The sequence below is a fragment of the Oryctolagus cuniculus genome, chromosome 9 (genome assembly GCF_051225735.1).
Source record: "Oryctolagus cuniculus isolate XC-2025 breed Fujian yellow rabbit chromosome 9, ASM5122573v1, whole genome shotgun sequence".
Classification (NCBI taxonomy): Eukaryota; Metazoa; Chordata; class Mammalia; order Lagomorpha; family Leporidae; genus Oryctolagus; species Oryctolagus cuniculus.
The window spans coordinates 13,388,279-13,404,970 of NC_142875.1; the positions used below are offsets into that span (position 1 = coordinate 13,388,279).

The window sequence follows — 16,692 nt, forward strand, 5'->3', positions numbered from 1 at the left end:
AAGGTAACAATGAAATACCATTTTTGAAATCTCTCCATTAGCAAATACTAGGAGCACTAAATTATCAACAACAGTTATTCAGGTGGGACAGTCATCAGCTGGGACCAGTCCTCTACCTTACATATTTGTATGATTTTTAAATTTATTTATTTATTTATTTATTTGAGAGACAGGAAGAATGAGATGAGAGAGTGTTCCCGCTTGCTAGTTTGCTGCCTAAATGCCCACAACAACCAGATCCAAAGGCAGAAGCCAGAATCCAATCCAGGTCTCCTGGGTTGCTGGGAAAAACCCACCTCTTGCCTCACTGCCACTTCCTCCCAAGGTCTGCATGGCAGGGAGATGGAGTCAGGAACCAGAGCCCAGAATCAAGCAGGTGCCAGAGCGGGGATGCGTGTCCTTACCAGCCAGGCTACACACCCACTCCTCATCTAATGCAGGCGCCCAGAGATGGGATGCGTGTCCTTACCAGCCAGACTACACACCCACTCCTCATCTAATGCAGGCGCCCAGAGATGGGACTCATGTTCTTAACAGCCAGGCTACATACCCCACTCCTCATTTTTCTATTTTTGAAACTCAGTATATCTCAGTTTTATAATACAACAAAACAGAAATAGTGTTAAAAGTCAGCTTTGAAGATTATCAATGACACGGGATAAATTCATTTAAGATCAAATGAATAAAGCAGAATATGAAACTACATATAGCCCCCAAATTGCTTTTTTTTTTTTTTGACAGGCAGAGTGGACAGTGAGAGAGAGAGACAGAGAGAAAGGTCTTCCTTTGCCTTTGGTTCACCCTCCAATGGCCGCCGCAGTCGGTGCGCTACAGCCGGTGCACCGCGCTGATCCAATGGCAGGAGCCAGGTGCTTCTCCTGGTCTCCCATGGGGTGCAGGGCCCAAGCACTTGGACCATCCTCCACTGCACTCCCTGGCCACAGCAGAGAGCTGGCCTGGAAGAGAGGCAACCAGGACAGAATCCGGCGCCCCGACCGGGACTAGAACCCGGTGTTCCGGCGCCGCAAGGCAGAGGATTAGCCTAGCGAGCCGCAGCGCCGGCCCCAAATTGCTTTTAAAGATGTTCATATACATCTAGACACCAGCAGGAAAAGTTTCAGACAAGGGGCATGTGGGGAGCAATCCGGACTAGACTAAGTTACTCGAATTAAGACTTATTCTATGCATCTGCTCTCCCACAATATGGCGCTGGGAGAGAAGTAAACAGCTTCCGCGCAGCTGCCTCCAGTTCAACCAATTAACTGTAGGACTTGCTCCTGATTGGAGAGCAGCGTACTCGGCATGTGGGCAGCCGAGTTGGGATTGGCGGAGGAGGACTATAAAGGAGGAGAGAGACGGCATGCACCAGGAACATCTATGGGGAACATCTAAGGGGAACGCCTGTGCAGCCCCCCAGAGAGCCGGCCGGCGGAGTGCCGCTCCCCTGCGGAAGTGGGGAATGTGGCCAGGGGGAACTGCCCTTCCACGGAGGTGGAAGGGATAGTAGCCAACCCGGGAAGAACCAGCAGCAAACCCGGGGAGGGCCGAGCAGACGAAAGAACAGCGCAGGGTCCTGTGTTGCTCCTCCACGAAAACGGGGAGCGACATAATGGTGCCGTGACTTGGATATGAAGCCTAGGCAGGGCTTGGTGTCGTTCCTCCATGAAGAGGGGGAGCGACAGGGGCAGGCATCTGGCATCGCAGTTATGATGACACCTGGGATGCCCACATGGCATCTCAGAGTGTCTTGGTTCAAGTTCGGGGTCTGCTCCAGATTCTGGCTTCCTGCTAATGTCCGCCTGGGATGGCTCAAAGTAGTTGGGTCCCTGCCACCCATGTGGGAGCCTAGGATTGAGCTCTGGGTCTCTGGCACCCTCCTGGTCTAGTCCTACCTGTCATGAACATTTGGGGAATGAATCAACTAAACAGATCTGCCACACACACACACAAATACATAGAAACTACTGAAGGAATCAAAGTTTTTACAGAACAGCAATATATAAATCAGGATCAAGTCTGAGCAATATAATAAAGTGAAATTTTATGTTTCATTCTTATGTTTTTATTTTCCATCTCCAGTAAGTCTTAGAAGCAGTTAATACAGTTAAATTTCCCTGCTGTGTGCCTGCTAAGAAGTGTTCATCTGCTTTGCCAATCACAAAGAAACAGTATACCAACAACATTTCCAACCCACTTGGCTACACTAGGTCCTTTCCAAATACTAACGTCCTCCTCTTTCCACTGTCCCATGCTACATCAAAGGGATTTATTTGACATAAGCAATGAAAAATAGCCCAGAACAACTGCAATTATCAATTCTAAAGTCCTAGGGAAAGCACTTGGGGAAAGGCGCAGTGATTTAAATGACAGTGAGAACTCCAGGCGACCCTCAGAGCACCAGCGTGCCGCAAAGCACACTTCACAACCACGGCAGTGTTTATGAAATACTCTTTTCCAAGCTACACGTATCAAAATTCTCTGGGAATGCATTTTTAAAATAGCTTGTGGTAAGACAGATTCCACCTCCGTTACTTAACTTCATATTGAGACAAGCTGAGAATGGATGAAGTTGGAGAAGGAAGACACTAACTTGGTGAGGGGAAAGGGAAAAAGGATCATACAAATAAAGATAACTATAGGGCATTAGCTGCGACGAAAATAGCCCAATTAGGACACAAAACATCTCTACAAACAGGGTGTTCACAAACTGGGTCTCGGTTCTGATGCAGGAAGAAAGCAGAGACTTGTGGGTTGCTGGCCATCAGCAGGAACTTGGCAGAACACGTGAGTGGACAGCTGCAGCCATCCCAAGGACAGGAAAGCGGTTTTCAGGGGCTGGGACACAAGCTCCACCCCTGGGCTGAGGTACCAGTAGCCCACGGAGATGCCAGGGGCAAACGAGGCCAGTGGAGATAAACATCAAGGCTGAGAAACAACCGTGTGCAACAGAGAAAGCGCAGCCAGACGGGGTTCAAATTCTAGTCCTGCCCCTCACTCACCAGCTATGTGGTCTTAGGAAAGTCATTTGAATGTCAAGGCCTTAGTTTTGTCATCTGCTAATTAGGGACAACAACCTTACCCACCTCACAGGGCTGTTCTGAGATTTACTTACATGTATTATGGAATACCGTTGTGTATTCTGTAAGCTGAATTGGCAATAACACATTTACTTACTAGCTGTTGATTGAGAAATGTAAGAAAATACACAGAGGAGCTGGCACAGTGGGCTAAGCCTCTTCAACCTGAGGCCCTAGCATCCCATATGGGCACCAGCTCGTGTCCCAGCTGCTCCTCTTCCAATCCAGCTCTCTACTATGGCCTGGGAAAGCAGTGGAGATGGCCCAAGTGCTTGGACCCCTGCACCTGCGAGGGAGACCCAGAAGAAGCACCTGGCTCCTGGCTTCAAATCAGCCCAGCTCCAGCCATTGTGGCTATGTGGGAGTAAACGAGTGGATGGAAGACCTTTCTCTCTGCCTCTTCCTTCTCTGTTCTATAACTGTACCTCTCAGATAAATAAATCCCAAAAAACAAAAAAGAAAGAAATGATATAGAGACACACGGAAGACTCATTCACATCACGACTTTTTCCCAGAGGTTTGTGCTAAGACTTACACTGCCATTGCCATTTTCTATTACAGGGACTACAATGACAATGAATATGTGGCACGGAACAGCAGAAAAAGAATCTACAGGCTTTGGAGGCAGGCAAATCTACGTCCGATCTCAGCTCTTCCACATCCTAGCTTTGAGCTCTTGGAAAAATTATCCTGAGTCTCAATACAGTATACTTCTTTGTGGAGGAAAAAAATAATAGTACCTGTCCTCACAGGGCTGCTGTGAAAATTAAACACAGTTACGTGAATAAAGCCACCTTTTCTCCCTCCAATAGCTGGAGGAGTCTCAAACTGGCACTGCCCTTTAGGGCTGGACTTTAGCAGGGTGTGGCAGGTGCTGCCAGGCAACACCGCTTATTTACGCTTCTTCTCTTCTTAGGAATATCTGAAAATATTAAGATGGTCTCATACTACTATGACAGATACAGCAGGAGGGGAGAAACAAGAAATTCTGCAGGCATAGCATACTTGGGAAGTGCTTCTAATGAAGGAAAAGAGAAGACACAAAACTAGAACCACACAGAACTGGAGTCATTATGATTACATTTTAAAAGGGTCTGTTGGACAAAATTACAAAATAATAATTGAGTAAGAAGAATTTATTTTTACTCATGTATTTGGTTATCTACTTTTGCACTGGAAAAACAGTGTAGTACCAAAATGTCCTCATGCTCTGTGCATTTCAGAAGTTTCTTTGATGAACATGTCCTCATTTTATAATTTAAAAAAAATATGTTAAAACAAGAATATAAATGTATAGGAAAAGAAATAAGAAGAAAATTAGCTGAAAACACTAACCATGGTTTTGCTCAGCTTTCCCAACTTTCTATCACGTGGTTGACCTTACTTTTAGAACGAAAAGACACATTTTAAACAGCATCTTCCCTTAAGCTTGTCTCTCCCTAATCAGTGCCTATCTTTACTTCTTAGCTACAAGTTATTAACAATAGTGTATTTCTTGGGCGTTTCAAGAACTCAGTCCCTGGATCTGCTGAGAACGCTGGGGAAGAGCTGAGCTGGACAGGCAGCTGCGCACCTGTTCTACAGTCCCTGCGCCTGCTGTTGCCCTTCTTCAAAACAAAGATTGTTCACCAGACTGGCGTGGCTCCCCCTTCACGCCATGCAGAGTCACTTCCCACGTGTCTTCCCTGCCCATGCACGCTAAAGAGGCACTCTGGAGGAACTTCAGTCTCGGCCATCACCCTCTTATTCATACATAACTCTCACCCATCCTGCTCCCTTCATCCTCCGCCCACGAACAGTGCGAGCTTAAGTGGGTATTCAGCAGCCACTTGTGGAATGAAGGAATGAATGAGTGAATCCTCAGGAGCAAGCCGACACTCCAACACCACGAGCTCTTGGTCTCAAAATGTGGGGAGCGTGCAGGTGGAAGAGAAGGCAGGGAGCAGGGGACTATCCTTCTGTGGGGCGTTTGCTCACACAGCAACTTTGACTTTGACTCACCAAAAGGCCACACAACTTCTCGTCTGAAGGAAATCACTTCCTTCTCAGTGGGTAACTTGGCCAGGAAAAAATTTTTAAAGCAAGGTAACCGCTGACACTACACTTGCGGAATGGCCAATCCTGGAAAAATCATGCCTAAACTGCACTGAAATTTCAGGCCACCGATCACACGGGGACCAAGACTTGCTCATCACTGTCTCCCACACCCGGCACACTTCACAGTCTTCAGTGCAAGTGGCCTTCAAAAGGTTCATGGAGAGTGGAATTGAAAGGTAAGTTGATTTGGTGCCAAAAAAAATTTGAAATCCCTACACACAAGGGGTCTTCAAAAAGTTCATGGGCCGGCGCCGTGGCTCACTAGGCTAATCCTCCGCCTAGCGGCGCCGGCACACCGGGTTCTAGTCCCGGTCGGGGCGCCGGATTCTGTCCCGGTTGCCCCTCTTCCAGGCCAGCCCTCTGCTGTGGCCAGGGAGTGCAGTGGAGGATGGCCCAGGTGCTTGGGCCCTGCACCCCATGGGAGACCAGGATAAGCACCTGGCTCCTGGCTCCTGCCATCGGATCAGCGCGGTGCGCCGGCCGCAGCGCGCTGGCCACGGCGGCCATTGGAGGGTGAACCAACGGCAAAGGAAGACCTTTCTCTCTCTCTCTCTCACTGTCCACTCTGCCTGTCAAAAAATTTAAAAAAAAAAAAAAAGTTCATGAAAAATGGGTACTATGAAAGAACTATACAAGGATTTCAAAAACTTTTATACTAAAATCCACTTGTCTTTTAAAAAAAATATTTATTTTATTTGAAAGTTAGAATTACAGTTCATGGCCACGATGACCAGGTGGAAGCCAGGAGCCAGGAGCTTAATGGGTCTCCCACATGGACTGCAGGGGCCCAAGCACTTGGGCCATCTTCTACTGCTTTTCTCAGGACATGAGTAGGGAGCTGGACCAGAAGTGGAGTGGCAGAGACATGAACCTGTGCCCACGAGATGCTGGTGTCTCACTGATGGCTTTACCTGCTAACGCCATTCTGCCAGCCCCCAAAATCAACTCATCTTTTAATTCCATTTTCTACCAACTTTTTGAAATATCCTCAAAGATGCCCAAAGTATTTGTTGAATAAGCACATGGCACCAGCTTCCTAAAGAAGGGCCATTCCACCTACCCTCACACTGAGGATACACTTATTTCAGAAACTGGCCAAAACAGCTGGGGAGGGCCCCGCAGCCTAAGCCTCTCTCTGGGCAGCAATTTGGTTCCTAGAACTCAACAGTCACCAAAGTAATAAAAAAAATATAAATTGTGCCACAGGTCACAAAATATTACCTTCCTCAGAATACAAGTTGCCAATACACTAATAACCAATAACAGATTTATCTTGCCTTTTCAATTGTTACATGTATTTTTGGTCACCAAGGATAGTTCAAAATGCTGAAGAACAAGAAGCCTGAAGAATTCTACCCCTTTTTCCATCCCTTTCTTGAAGCTTCAGTTCCATCCATCAACAGTCATAATGGTTTTCAGCCCAAAGGTAGTAGGGAGACTATAACCACCTAGGAGATGTAACTCATTTTGGGACCAATCCATGGAAGATGCTATGAATCAAATCCCCAACCTGAGAGGTGGGGAAGTAAACGCACGCCTGTGGCCCTGACACCAACACACTCTGGGTCGAAGACATGCGTTCCCACCTTTTTTTTTTTTTGACAGGCAGAGTGAACAGTGAGAGAGAGAGACAAAGAGAAAGGTCTTCCTTTTGCCGTTGGTTCACCCTCCAATGGCCACCGCGGCCAGCGTACCACGCTGATCTGAAGGCAGGAGCCAGGTGCTTCTCCTGGTCTCCCATGGGGTGCAGGGCCCAAGCACCTGGGCCATCCTCCACTGCACTCCCGGGCCACAGCAGAGAGCTGGCCTGCAAGAGGGGCAACCGGGACAGAATCCGGCGCCCCGACCGGGACTAGAACCCGGTGTGCTGGCGCCGCTAGGCGGAGGATTAGCCTAGTGAGCCACGGCGCCGACCCCCACCATTTTTACTACAGGACTGCGACGCTGATGGACGCCAGACAGGTGCCTGTATTCCGACAACATTCACTTCACACGTATAGAGTTAAGAAGCGCCCGCGGAGACAAGCAAACGAAACATCAGAGCTTCGCGAAGAGCTGCTCAAATACTGGCTGCCAACAGCTGGCTGTTGCTGGAGTCAGGGCACGACCTCAGGGCTGTCCGGCTAACAGATCCGCTTTACCCAAAGTCAGCTAAACACCCTGGAGTGGCTCCTTGTTTAAACGGCTAATAGGAGTTCCCTCGCCACTCTGACCAGCGCTGCCGCCCCGATGGCCACGGCGACACCAGCAGCAGAGCACGGTCTCCGGCCAAAGGCTCCCTAAACTTCTCTCCACTCGCAAGCACTTGAATCGCCCGAAAACTCCTCAGACCGGGGAGAAGCGCGTCTCCCGACTCGGGGAGGTCAGCGCCTGACGAGGGCTGCACTCTGCCTGTCGGCGGCCTCAATGAATGGGGAAAGTGACGAGAAGGGGGCAGGCTCCCAGCACCGCCTCCACCGGGACGGCCTCTTCTTTCGGCCTGGCACACGCGCTACCGGGGGCATCGGGCAGGGCCCCCGGAACACCGGGGCATCCAGCCTGACCCCAACTGCCCAGCCCGCCGCCAGCATCGCCGGGGGGGCTCACGGGCGGGGGCCGAGGCTGGCGGCGGGACTCCGAGCCCACTCGCCAGCCAGGATGGGGGCGGAGCCCGCTGCCCCCCAAGGCCACCAACTACTGAGGTACGGGCTCGGAGATGGAGGGTCGGCCCTCCCACTTCCTTCAAGCCGGAGGGGCTCGGCTGCCCCCAGCCTCCTCAAGGAAGTGCTCAGGGGGGTGTGTGGGGGCAGCCAGGACGGCGGCGGCCGGTACTCACAAAGCCCACTGGAGCCGGTGCTGGTGAACATGGTCCCGCCGGGCTCGGAGCCCCCGCGGGGGACCAGGGGGAGGGGAACCGGAGGTGGAGAGCCCCCGGCGACCGCGCAGGCGCACTCCCGGCGGGGCGGTGAATCCGGCGCCGTGATGCCACTCTAGGGGACGCCCTCCGGACTGCGCATGCGCGACTCAGGGGCGCGCCCACTCGGTCTGCGCCCTCCCTTCCTGCTGGGGAGGGGAAGTGCGTCCGCCGCGGACGGGGTTCGCGTGTGCGGAGTTTTCCGACGGCTGCGGCTGCAGTTAGGAAAGGGCTGAGATGGAGCTCAGGGGTAACCCTAGGAGCCGTACCCCTGTGCCCACCCGCGCTTCCGCACCCTGAGGAGCCGCGATGGCCGCAGATTCCTCTCGGTCCTTTAACAGTTCCTCGGACGGGACGCCCGGCGCGTCCCACGCATGCCCAGTCTTTCCGGCTAGCCCGTCTCGGGTTCCGGTGTCCAGCCAAGGGCGAGAGGTCTCTGGACGCGGACGGAAGGAGAGCTGGCCGACGCTCCCTCCATATGGGACAGCGGGCCTATCCAGCTGTCCCCTTTGTCCGGACCCACGTCGGGCCCACGCGAGTGCACGCACCAAGCCCTAACGGCCCGGGAGGCCGCCCGCGCGGGGCGAGTCCAGCGCAGAGACCCTGCCTGTTGTCAGGTTAGGTTTTCTTCCCACTGCTGACTGAAATTGCTCTTTGCTAAAGTCACTTCATCTAAAATAGGTGTGAGCCTGAAAATTTTATTATACAATCGTTTAAAAAGTTTTTTTCAAAGAATAGGGGGAAATTGTCCATAGTACACGGCTAAATGAAAGGACAGGCTGCAAAAGTGTACAGCATACTTAAACAAGAAAAAAATGAATTTATTTGTACGAGCCAATGTAAATCTGAGATTCCCTTATTAACACAGTCCCCGCACCCTTAGTAGAAGTTCCAGGGGACCGGAATAGTCACATTGATTAGATCTAGAAAGCAAAAATATAGGTGCTTTTTCTTTCCTTCTTCAGGCTTGATTTATTTATTTATTTATTTTTTTTACAGTCTTGAAATACAGCTTATATTTAACCTTAGGTTAACCAGCTCAAATCTTTTGCAACCAAACGATTGTCCTTTATGTTTGCAGAAGTTGTCCGCTGGTGAGAAAGCCTGTAGCCTACATAGGACGGGGACTCGGTGTAGGTGTGGCGATCTCTGACCCAAAAAGGGAACCCAAAGGACAAAGCTATTTTCGTGGTACTGCTAAGACAATGCTGTCCCCACCCTGCCCCGGCTCACTCATGAGTATACAGTGGAGCTTTCCATAGTACTGGTGGAAGACCTGTGTAACACTCTGAACCAGTATTTTCCACTTGACCAATGCATGAGGTTATGAATTCATGCCTGGGTAAACGATTAGTTCAAGCTGCAAGATAAACCGAGAGGTGTTAGTGAACAGAGTACAAGAAGCTCATTGATAAGGCCTCAGGGTCCTCCCTGGAAGTACTTTTTAAGATACTACCATTTGTTGGCCAGTGCTGCGGCTCACTAGGCTAATCCTCCACCTGCGGCGCCAGCACCCCGGGTTCTAGTCCCAGTCGGGGCACTGGATTCTGTCCTGGTTGCCCCTCTTCCAGGCCAGCTCTCTGCTGTGGCCAGGGAGTGCAGTGGAGGATGGCCCAGGTGCTTGGGCCCTGCACCCCATGGGAGACCAGGAGAAGCACCTGGCTCCTGGCTTCGGATTGGCGCAGTGCACCGGCCACAGCTGCCATTGGGGGGTGAACCAACAGAAGGAAGACCTTTCTCTCTGTCCACTCTGCCTGTCCAAAAAAAAAAAAAAAAAAAAGGAAAGAAATAGGCGACGGCACACCGGGTTCTAGCCCCAATCGGGGCGCCGGATTCTGTCCTGGTTGCCCCTCTTCCAGGCCAGCTCTCTGCTGTGGCCAGGGAGTGCAGTGGAGGATGGCCCAAGTGCTTGGGCCCCTGCACCCCATGGGAGACCAGGAGAAGTACCTGGCTCCTGCCATCGGATCAGCGCAGTACACCGGCCGCGGTGGCCATTGGAGGGTGAACCAAAGGCAAAGGAAGACCTTTCTCTCTCTCTCTCTCTCTCTCTGTCCACTCTGCCTGTCAAAAAAAAAAAAAAAAAAGATATTTGCCAAAGTGTGAAACAATGTTCTTCTCCAGATTTTTTTGCATGGTAAAGTGTGGTGGTGTCAAGAGAATTCAGTTCAGGGGCCAGCACTGTGGTGTAGCAGGTAAAGCCGCCGCCTGCAGTGTTGGCATCCCATATGGGCGCCGGTTCGAGTCCTTGCTGCTCCACTTCCTATCCAGCTCTCTGCTATGGCCAGGGAAAACAGTGGACAATGGCCCAGGTCCTTGAACCCCTGCACCAGCGTGGGAGACCTGGAAGAAGCTCCTGGCTCCTGGCTGCTGGCTTTGGATCAGTGCAGCTCCAGCCGCTGCAGCCATCTGGGGAGTGAACCAGCAGATGGAAGACCTCTCTCTCTCTCTCTCCTTCTCTCTCTCTGTGTAACTCTGACTTTCAAGTAAATAAATAAATCTTAAAAATAATGATAATAATTCAGTTGAATGCATGAGCTTACCTGTAGGAAAAGACATTTTTTCAAATTCATCTAAGATAGGAAGCCATCAAAATAAGGTGAATGGTTTTAAACAAAGAGTTGACAAACAGAGACACTTCCGAGATTTGTCTGAAAATTATAGTACTGTCCCTGAAATTTGTTTTGAAATGTAAATCGGAGAGGTGGGGCAGCCAGTGCTGCGGCTTAGTGGGTAAAAGATGCCGCCTACAGGGCCGGCATCCCATACGGGTGCTGGTTCGAGTCCTGGATGCTCCACTTCCTATCTGACTCTCTGCTATGGCCTGGGAAAGCAGTAGAAGATGGCCCAAGTCTTTGGGCCCCTGCACCCACCCGGGAGACCCGGAAGAAGCTCCTGGCTCCTGGCTTCATATTGGCTCAGCTCCAGCCATTGTGGCCATGTGGAGAGTGAACCAGTGGATGGAAGACCTTTCTCTCTCTTTTCCTCTGCCTCCCTGTAATTCTGCCTTTCAAATAAATAAGTAAATCTTAAAAAAAAAAAAAAAGAAAAGAAATGTAATCGGAAGGGTCTCATTCTTATAGAATAGTGTAAGTGGTACAATTTGTGACAATCTTAAACAATATTGGAGACAAATGAATCTTACCAGCTATGTAAGATTATTATGTCAGTAAGAAATTTAAATAATTTCCTCTATTCTGTGGAAAACTAATTTTATAGGCATGAGTGGAAGGATCTTTGTGAAATCCAAAAAGGTAGAAGCTCAGCTCTGAAATGAATTTTTTATTTTTTTAAAGATTTATTTATTTGCTTGAAAGGCAGAGTTACAGAGAGGCAGAGGCAGAGAGGTCTTCCATCCGCTGGTTCACTCCCCAAATGGCCGCAATAGCCGGGGCTGTGCACCTCTGAAGCCAGGAACCAGGGCTTCTTCTGGGTCTCCCACATGAGTGGCCCCAAGGACTTGGGTCATCTTCTACTGCTTTCCCAGGCCACAGCAGAGAGCTGGATCGGAAGTGGAGCAGCCGGGTCTCAAACTGGCACCCATATGGGATGCCAGCACTGCGGGCGGCAGCTTTACCTACTATGCCACAGCACTGGCCCCTGAAATGAATTTTAGACATTTGCCAGTGACTGTCAGTCATCTGTATGATAGTGAAGCTCTGCTGATGAAAAATGTACAATTCCTGGAGAATTAACACATTAAGTGAAAAATTGCTTATGAATTGTGCAGACAGGGGTCGGTGCTGTGGCACAGTAAAAAAAAGCCGCTGCCTGCTGTGCTGGCATCCTATATGGGCACTGGTTCGAGTCCTAGATGTTCCACTTCCAATACAGCTTTCTGCTAATGCCTCTGGGAAGGCACAGTGAGATGGCCCAGCTGCTTTGGCCCCTACAACTACGTGGGAGACCCAGAAGAAGCTCCTGGTTCCTAGCTTTCAATCAGCCCAGTTCTGGCCATTTCAGCCATTTGGGGAGTGGACCAGCAGAAGGAAAAATCTCTTTCTGTCTCTCCCTTTCTCTGTCTGTAACTCTGATTCTCAAAATTTAAACTCTTAAGAATTATTCCACAGGAATTCTTTTTTGCTTTTCTAGTGCCATGTACAACAGATGGAGCAGCAGTTACGTCAGCTGTTAACGGGGTTTAAAAACAAAAGCAGCAACAGCCACATGAACAGATCATTGAACTAATTATTCATTGACCACCTCAAAAATCTTATGAAAGACTCATCAGAAATCAATGAATGTTATCGGTGCCATTAATAAAATTAATGCCTCTAATAAAAGATTATTTTTATAATCTTTGTATTGATGGTGAAAAGGAGTTTGCTTTATCCTCATATGGAAATACAATGGCATTTCAAGGAAAATTCTTTAAAATGTTCACTGTTTAATGCTAATGTACAATTTTTTTTTACCAGATTTATTTATTTGAAAGTCAGTGTTACAGAGAGGGAAAGAGAAACAGAGACAGACAGATCTTCCATCTGCTGCTTCACTCCCATAATGGCTAGGGCTCGGCAAGACCAAAGCCAAGTGCCAGGAGCTTCATCCAGGTCTTCCACGTGGGTGTCAGGGGCCCAAAGAGCTGGACCAACTTGCTGCTTTTCCCAGATCTTTAGCAGGGAGCTGGATCAGAAGTGGAACAGCAGGGACACAAACCGTCACCCATAAGGGATGCTGGCATCACAGGCAGCAGCTTTAACAGCTATGTCATAATGTCAGCCCTGAATTTTGTTTTCAATGAATTAGAAATTAAATAGTGACACCAAGTAAATCATATTATGAAATTGACATATATTTCATATTTTTCAGAAATGTTAAATGAAATCCTTACACTGCAAGCTGCGAGACTGATATTAAAGAAAAACAATTATTATGAGATTTTTCAATGGACTTAATCACTTTTAAAGATTCTGCTTGTGAAGAACGTTCATGGTCCCATTATTGGAAGTGGGTAAGGCTAGTTCTAGGGAGACTGGTATGGAGCTATGTTGTGAGTTTGAATGCTACTTAAAAACATTAGATCTAGAGATCAGTATCAACCTATAACATCAGATTAGGTGATTAATCCTTTGAAGATGATGCAACATATTAGCCAATGTTTACAGGAAATATTAATTGAACTAAAAATATTTTGGGGGTACCAAAGAATTATTTAATCCAATCACACACAGTTTTGGGTTCCGCTAAAACTTTCATTCAGCTCGGTTTCAAATGGGAGCTCTGTTGTTTATGGCGTATTCCATTCCCAGCTGCACATCCAGGTGAAAAGGGGTTCTCAGTGCAGTAGGACAGACCGCAAAAGCAGTAAAATGTAGCAGACCACTGAGATTCCTGGTAACAGAATTAGAACCTCATTACATTTTATCAATAAAATTAAGAAGGTTTTTTGTTTCACATTTTTGTCATCTGCTTAACTCTGACACGATCTTAGGTGCAAGTGGTTTTGGGGGTGGTGCTAAGAGTCTCCAGTGGGAGGACGGGAAGGGAAGGAGGGAAACCACGGAGATGAATGATCCTACAGACTAACACTGCATGCAACCTGACCTCAATCCCATGGGAAGCCCCAGGAGCCAGTGTCTCAGCGTCAGCCCACTGAAGGGCAGGGGGCTGGGGTATTGATCCACTCACTCCCATCAGCCACTGCGGTGAGGTAACAATTCCCACTACATCCAGTCAGCCGTGCAAGTAAGGGGGAGGCTGTGGTAGGACAGCAAGTCCAAGGCTATGAGCTGTGGTGGGAAAGGACGCTGAGACGTGGTAAGGGCTTGGAGGCAGGGCACAGCCCAGGCAGCGTCTCCTGAACCATCAATCGCTTCTCATTCTGATTGTGTGCTGATAGGAAACCTATGCTGAGGAAATTATGGTGTGGGTGGGTTATACACCTTAGAAGGCCACCACACCATTTCTCTGAAACTTTTTGTCATCTGTTTCCTTTCATATATCAAAACAGGGTCTTTTTAGGTTCTAGAGATGGGCTGTAGCCCCTCACATGTGGCGGGGCATCAGAATAGGAGGCAGCTCTCCGCGGACCACTGTTACCACCCCTTCAAAGCACGGAGGAAGTGTTTTCCAGCCAGACATCCAGAGCCCAGCACTGTGAGACTACCAGATGCCCTGTTGTCTCGCCTCTGCTTGCTGCTGGAGGCCAAGTTCAAGTTGTTCCCCTTTCTCAAATCACCTGCAAACCTGTCTAGTCTGTTGGTGCCAGACAAGGAGTCACTCCTCCTGCAGTAGTTTTATTCTGCCAGGCACATCCTCCACTCACATTTCTATACAGTGTGTGTGCCCAGGCTTCGGGCTGCCTGACTTCTTTCATACACAAACGAGGATATTTGTGGGTGGAAGCAGGGATTGTGTCTTCTAGTGTCTTCACACCTCGACACACCGACAAATCAAAAGGTGTATCATTTTGTTACCAATTTCTTCTTTATATCTAAGTGGGTCATATTGATCATTAAAATTATGTGTAGCATATTTTCCTTGAGTTTCAGGTAGGATATTAAAAGCAGAACTGCAGCATATTTATTATAGAAGGGGAGCTGAGTCTCCTAAGATTGAGAACCATTTGACTAGATGTGTGTCATTTATGTCATGCTAACATATGACAAAACGTAATGGGGTTCTGAACAGCCTAATGTGATATGGAGACAGTGGAATCTTAGATAATGTTCCGAGTTATAAACAAGGTGCATAACGCATTAGACTTACAAATAGGAGACCGAAGCATTTAATTCTCTTTATCTGGCCATCTAGCCTTGTTCCTTAATATAACCATTGGTTAGAACATTTTTATGCGCTGTGGTGTAGAGGGTAAAACTGCTGCCTGCAGTGCCGGCATCCCATATAGACACAGGTTTGAGTTCCAGCTGCCCCACTTCCTTTCCAGCTCTCTGCTGTGGCCTGGGAAAGCAGTAGAAGATTTCCCAGGTCCTTGGACCCCTGCACCCACATGGGAGACCCAGAAGAAGCTCCTGGCTCCTGGCTTCGGATCGGTGCAGCTCTGGCCATTGTGGCCATCTGGGGAGTGAACCAGCAGATGGAAGACACATTCTCTCTCTCTCTCCCTCTCTCTCCCTCTCTCCCTCTCTGTAACACTGCCTTTCAAATAGATATAAATCTCAAAAAAAAAAAAAAAAAGAAAAAAAAAAGAAAGAAAGAAATTTGGGTGCAAAACTCACCTCTCTAAGAGGCAGCCCCAAGAAGCCTGGTGAGGAACTCGGGGAAGAGCAGTCGACAAGGAGTGGGTTACAACTGTGCACACAGGCACTGAGTCTTACCACGGATCCTCTACGGGACGGAGCAGAGCGCCGCAGTGGGAACAGGGCTGGGCTGGTCATCCGTCAGTTCCCTTCTCTCCCTCCTCTCACTGTGGTGGACAGTCTGGTAGGTCTGATGCCTCCTCCGGGGCGGGGGGTGGGTGGGTGGGATGCCCAGCTGGTGTCCGCTGCAGAACTGGTGGCTGGCTTGCTGGTGAGGAGACAGCCCCCAGCTTCTGGGCACCTGGAAGGGATCCGTGTTGTCAGCGTACAGTAGGGGGCACTCAGGTTGTTTTTACTATATTCAGACCAGCAGATGTTGCACCTGTCTGGACTCAAAATTACCAGAGCCAGTGTCTTAAAATAAATCTCTCTTTCTCTGTCTCTCTTTCTCCCTCTCCCTCTACACAGACACACACACACACACACACACACACACACCACTGGAAAGCCCTTAACACCCCATCCCACCCCAATGCCCACTGAGAATGCCAGTCTAGTTGGCTCCCTCGCTGACAAGGGAGGATGCTGTCTACCTGGCTGCCCTCTGCCATTCTCACTCTTGTCACCATGTGCTGTGACAAGTGCCACCTGTGGCTGGTTGCACCCCTCCCCAGATTGCCACTAACATCTGCCTCCTGGGATGCTGGAGCCTCTCTCCCTCCCTCCCTCCCCCTCCTACCTTTCCCCTAGAATGGCCAAGGGATTTCCCAAAGTACTGTAAGATGAATTAGGTCCCGGGAGAGTCTCAGAGAGTCTGCTGCCAGAGCCTCTGTGTATTGTGACAATGATGTCATATATGTGTAGAAACTGGGGTTGGCTAACATGTAAGAGCTACCATTTGCTAAGTGCTTATATTCTTAGGTCTGCTGGGATAGCAGTATTTCTTTATAAGGAGATTATTCAGGGATGAGTTCCCTGCTAGAGTTCGAAAAGATAGAAAAGAACAACAACCGGAGTGCCTGGGTTCTCTGAACCAGGTGGGCAGCAGCTGTCTTTCCTTGCCCGCAGGATGAGGAGGAGGTGTTCCCTGTGTGGACAGGCCAGGGGAACAGGGGACAGCATGGGGCTCCAGTGGACCCCACAAGAGGGAGCCAGACTTCAGCGAGAGAGGAACACACAGGGCTGCTGGGATCCTGACACTGACCTTGGATAGTCCCTGATGACCATCTGTCCACCTGGCTGAGTCTCCTTTCACAGCCACTGCATTTGAGCCCCAGCCATCCTTCCAATTACGACACACCCATTGTTGGATACGGCCCAGCCCTGGTCCCAGTCTTCCCCGTTTTCTTCCCTTGCAATCGCTCCGTGGCGCAGCCTCACCAAACCTGCTGCACCAGCCACCAGATGACTAAAACATCTGTGCAGT

At 49.3% G+C, this 16,692-nt stretch overlaps 1 protein-coding gene and 2 long non-coding RNA genes across 7 annotated transcripts in view; 2 read left to right on the forward strand and 1 right to left on the reverse strand.

Annotated features, from left to right (window-relative positions):
* The window catches only part of UBAC2 (UBA domain containing 2), a 191,713-nt gene extending 183,539 nt beyond the window's left edge, over window positions 1-8,174 (reverse strand). For 3 of the 5 annotated variants that reach the window (XR_016212718.1, XR_016212719.1, XM_017343571.4), the window contains exon 1: window positions 7,990-8,170. Coding sequence is in view for 2 of the 5 variants with exons in the window: in XM_017343571.4 (XP_017199060.3) it covers window positions 7,990-8,020 (31 nt within the window). In the remaining 3 variants the exon portion in view is untranslated. Of the gene's footprint in view, window positions 1-7,989 lie in introns of all 5 variants that reach the window. The other 2 variants (XM_008260139.5, XM_089303477.1) reach the window with 2 other exon arrangements.
* On the forward strand, window positions 7,380-10,572 carry LOC149124511 (uncharacterized). Its single transcript, XR_016212724.1, has 2 exons — window positions 7,380-7,855; window positions 10,336-10,572. It is a non-coding gene; the product is annotated as an uncharacterized LOC149124511 (long non-coding RNA).
* A 2,300-nt stretch (window positions 10,573-12,872) lies between these two features.
* Window positions 12,873-15,227, forward strand: LOC127492102 (uncharacterized). Its single transcript, XR_011378722.2, has 2 exons — window positions 12,873-13,018; window positions 14,954-15,227. It is a non-coding gene; the product is annotated as an uncharacterized LOC127492102 (long non-coding RNA).
* The last annotated feature ends 1,465 nt before the right edge of the window (window positions 15,228-16,692 follow it).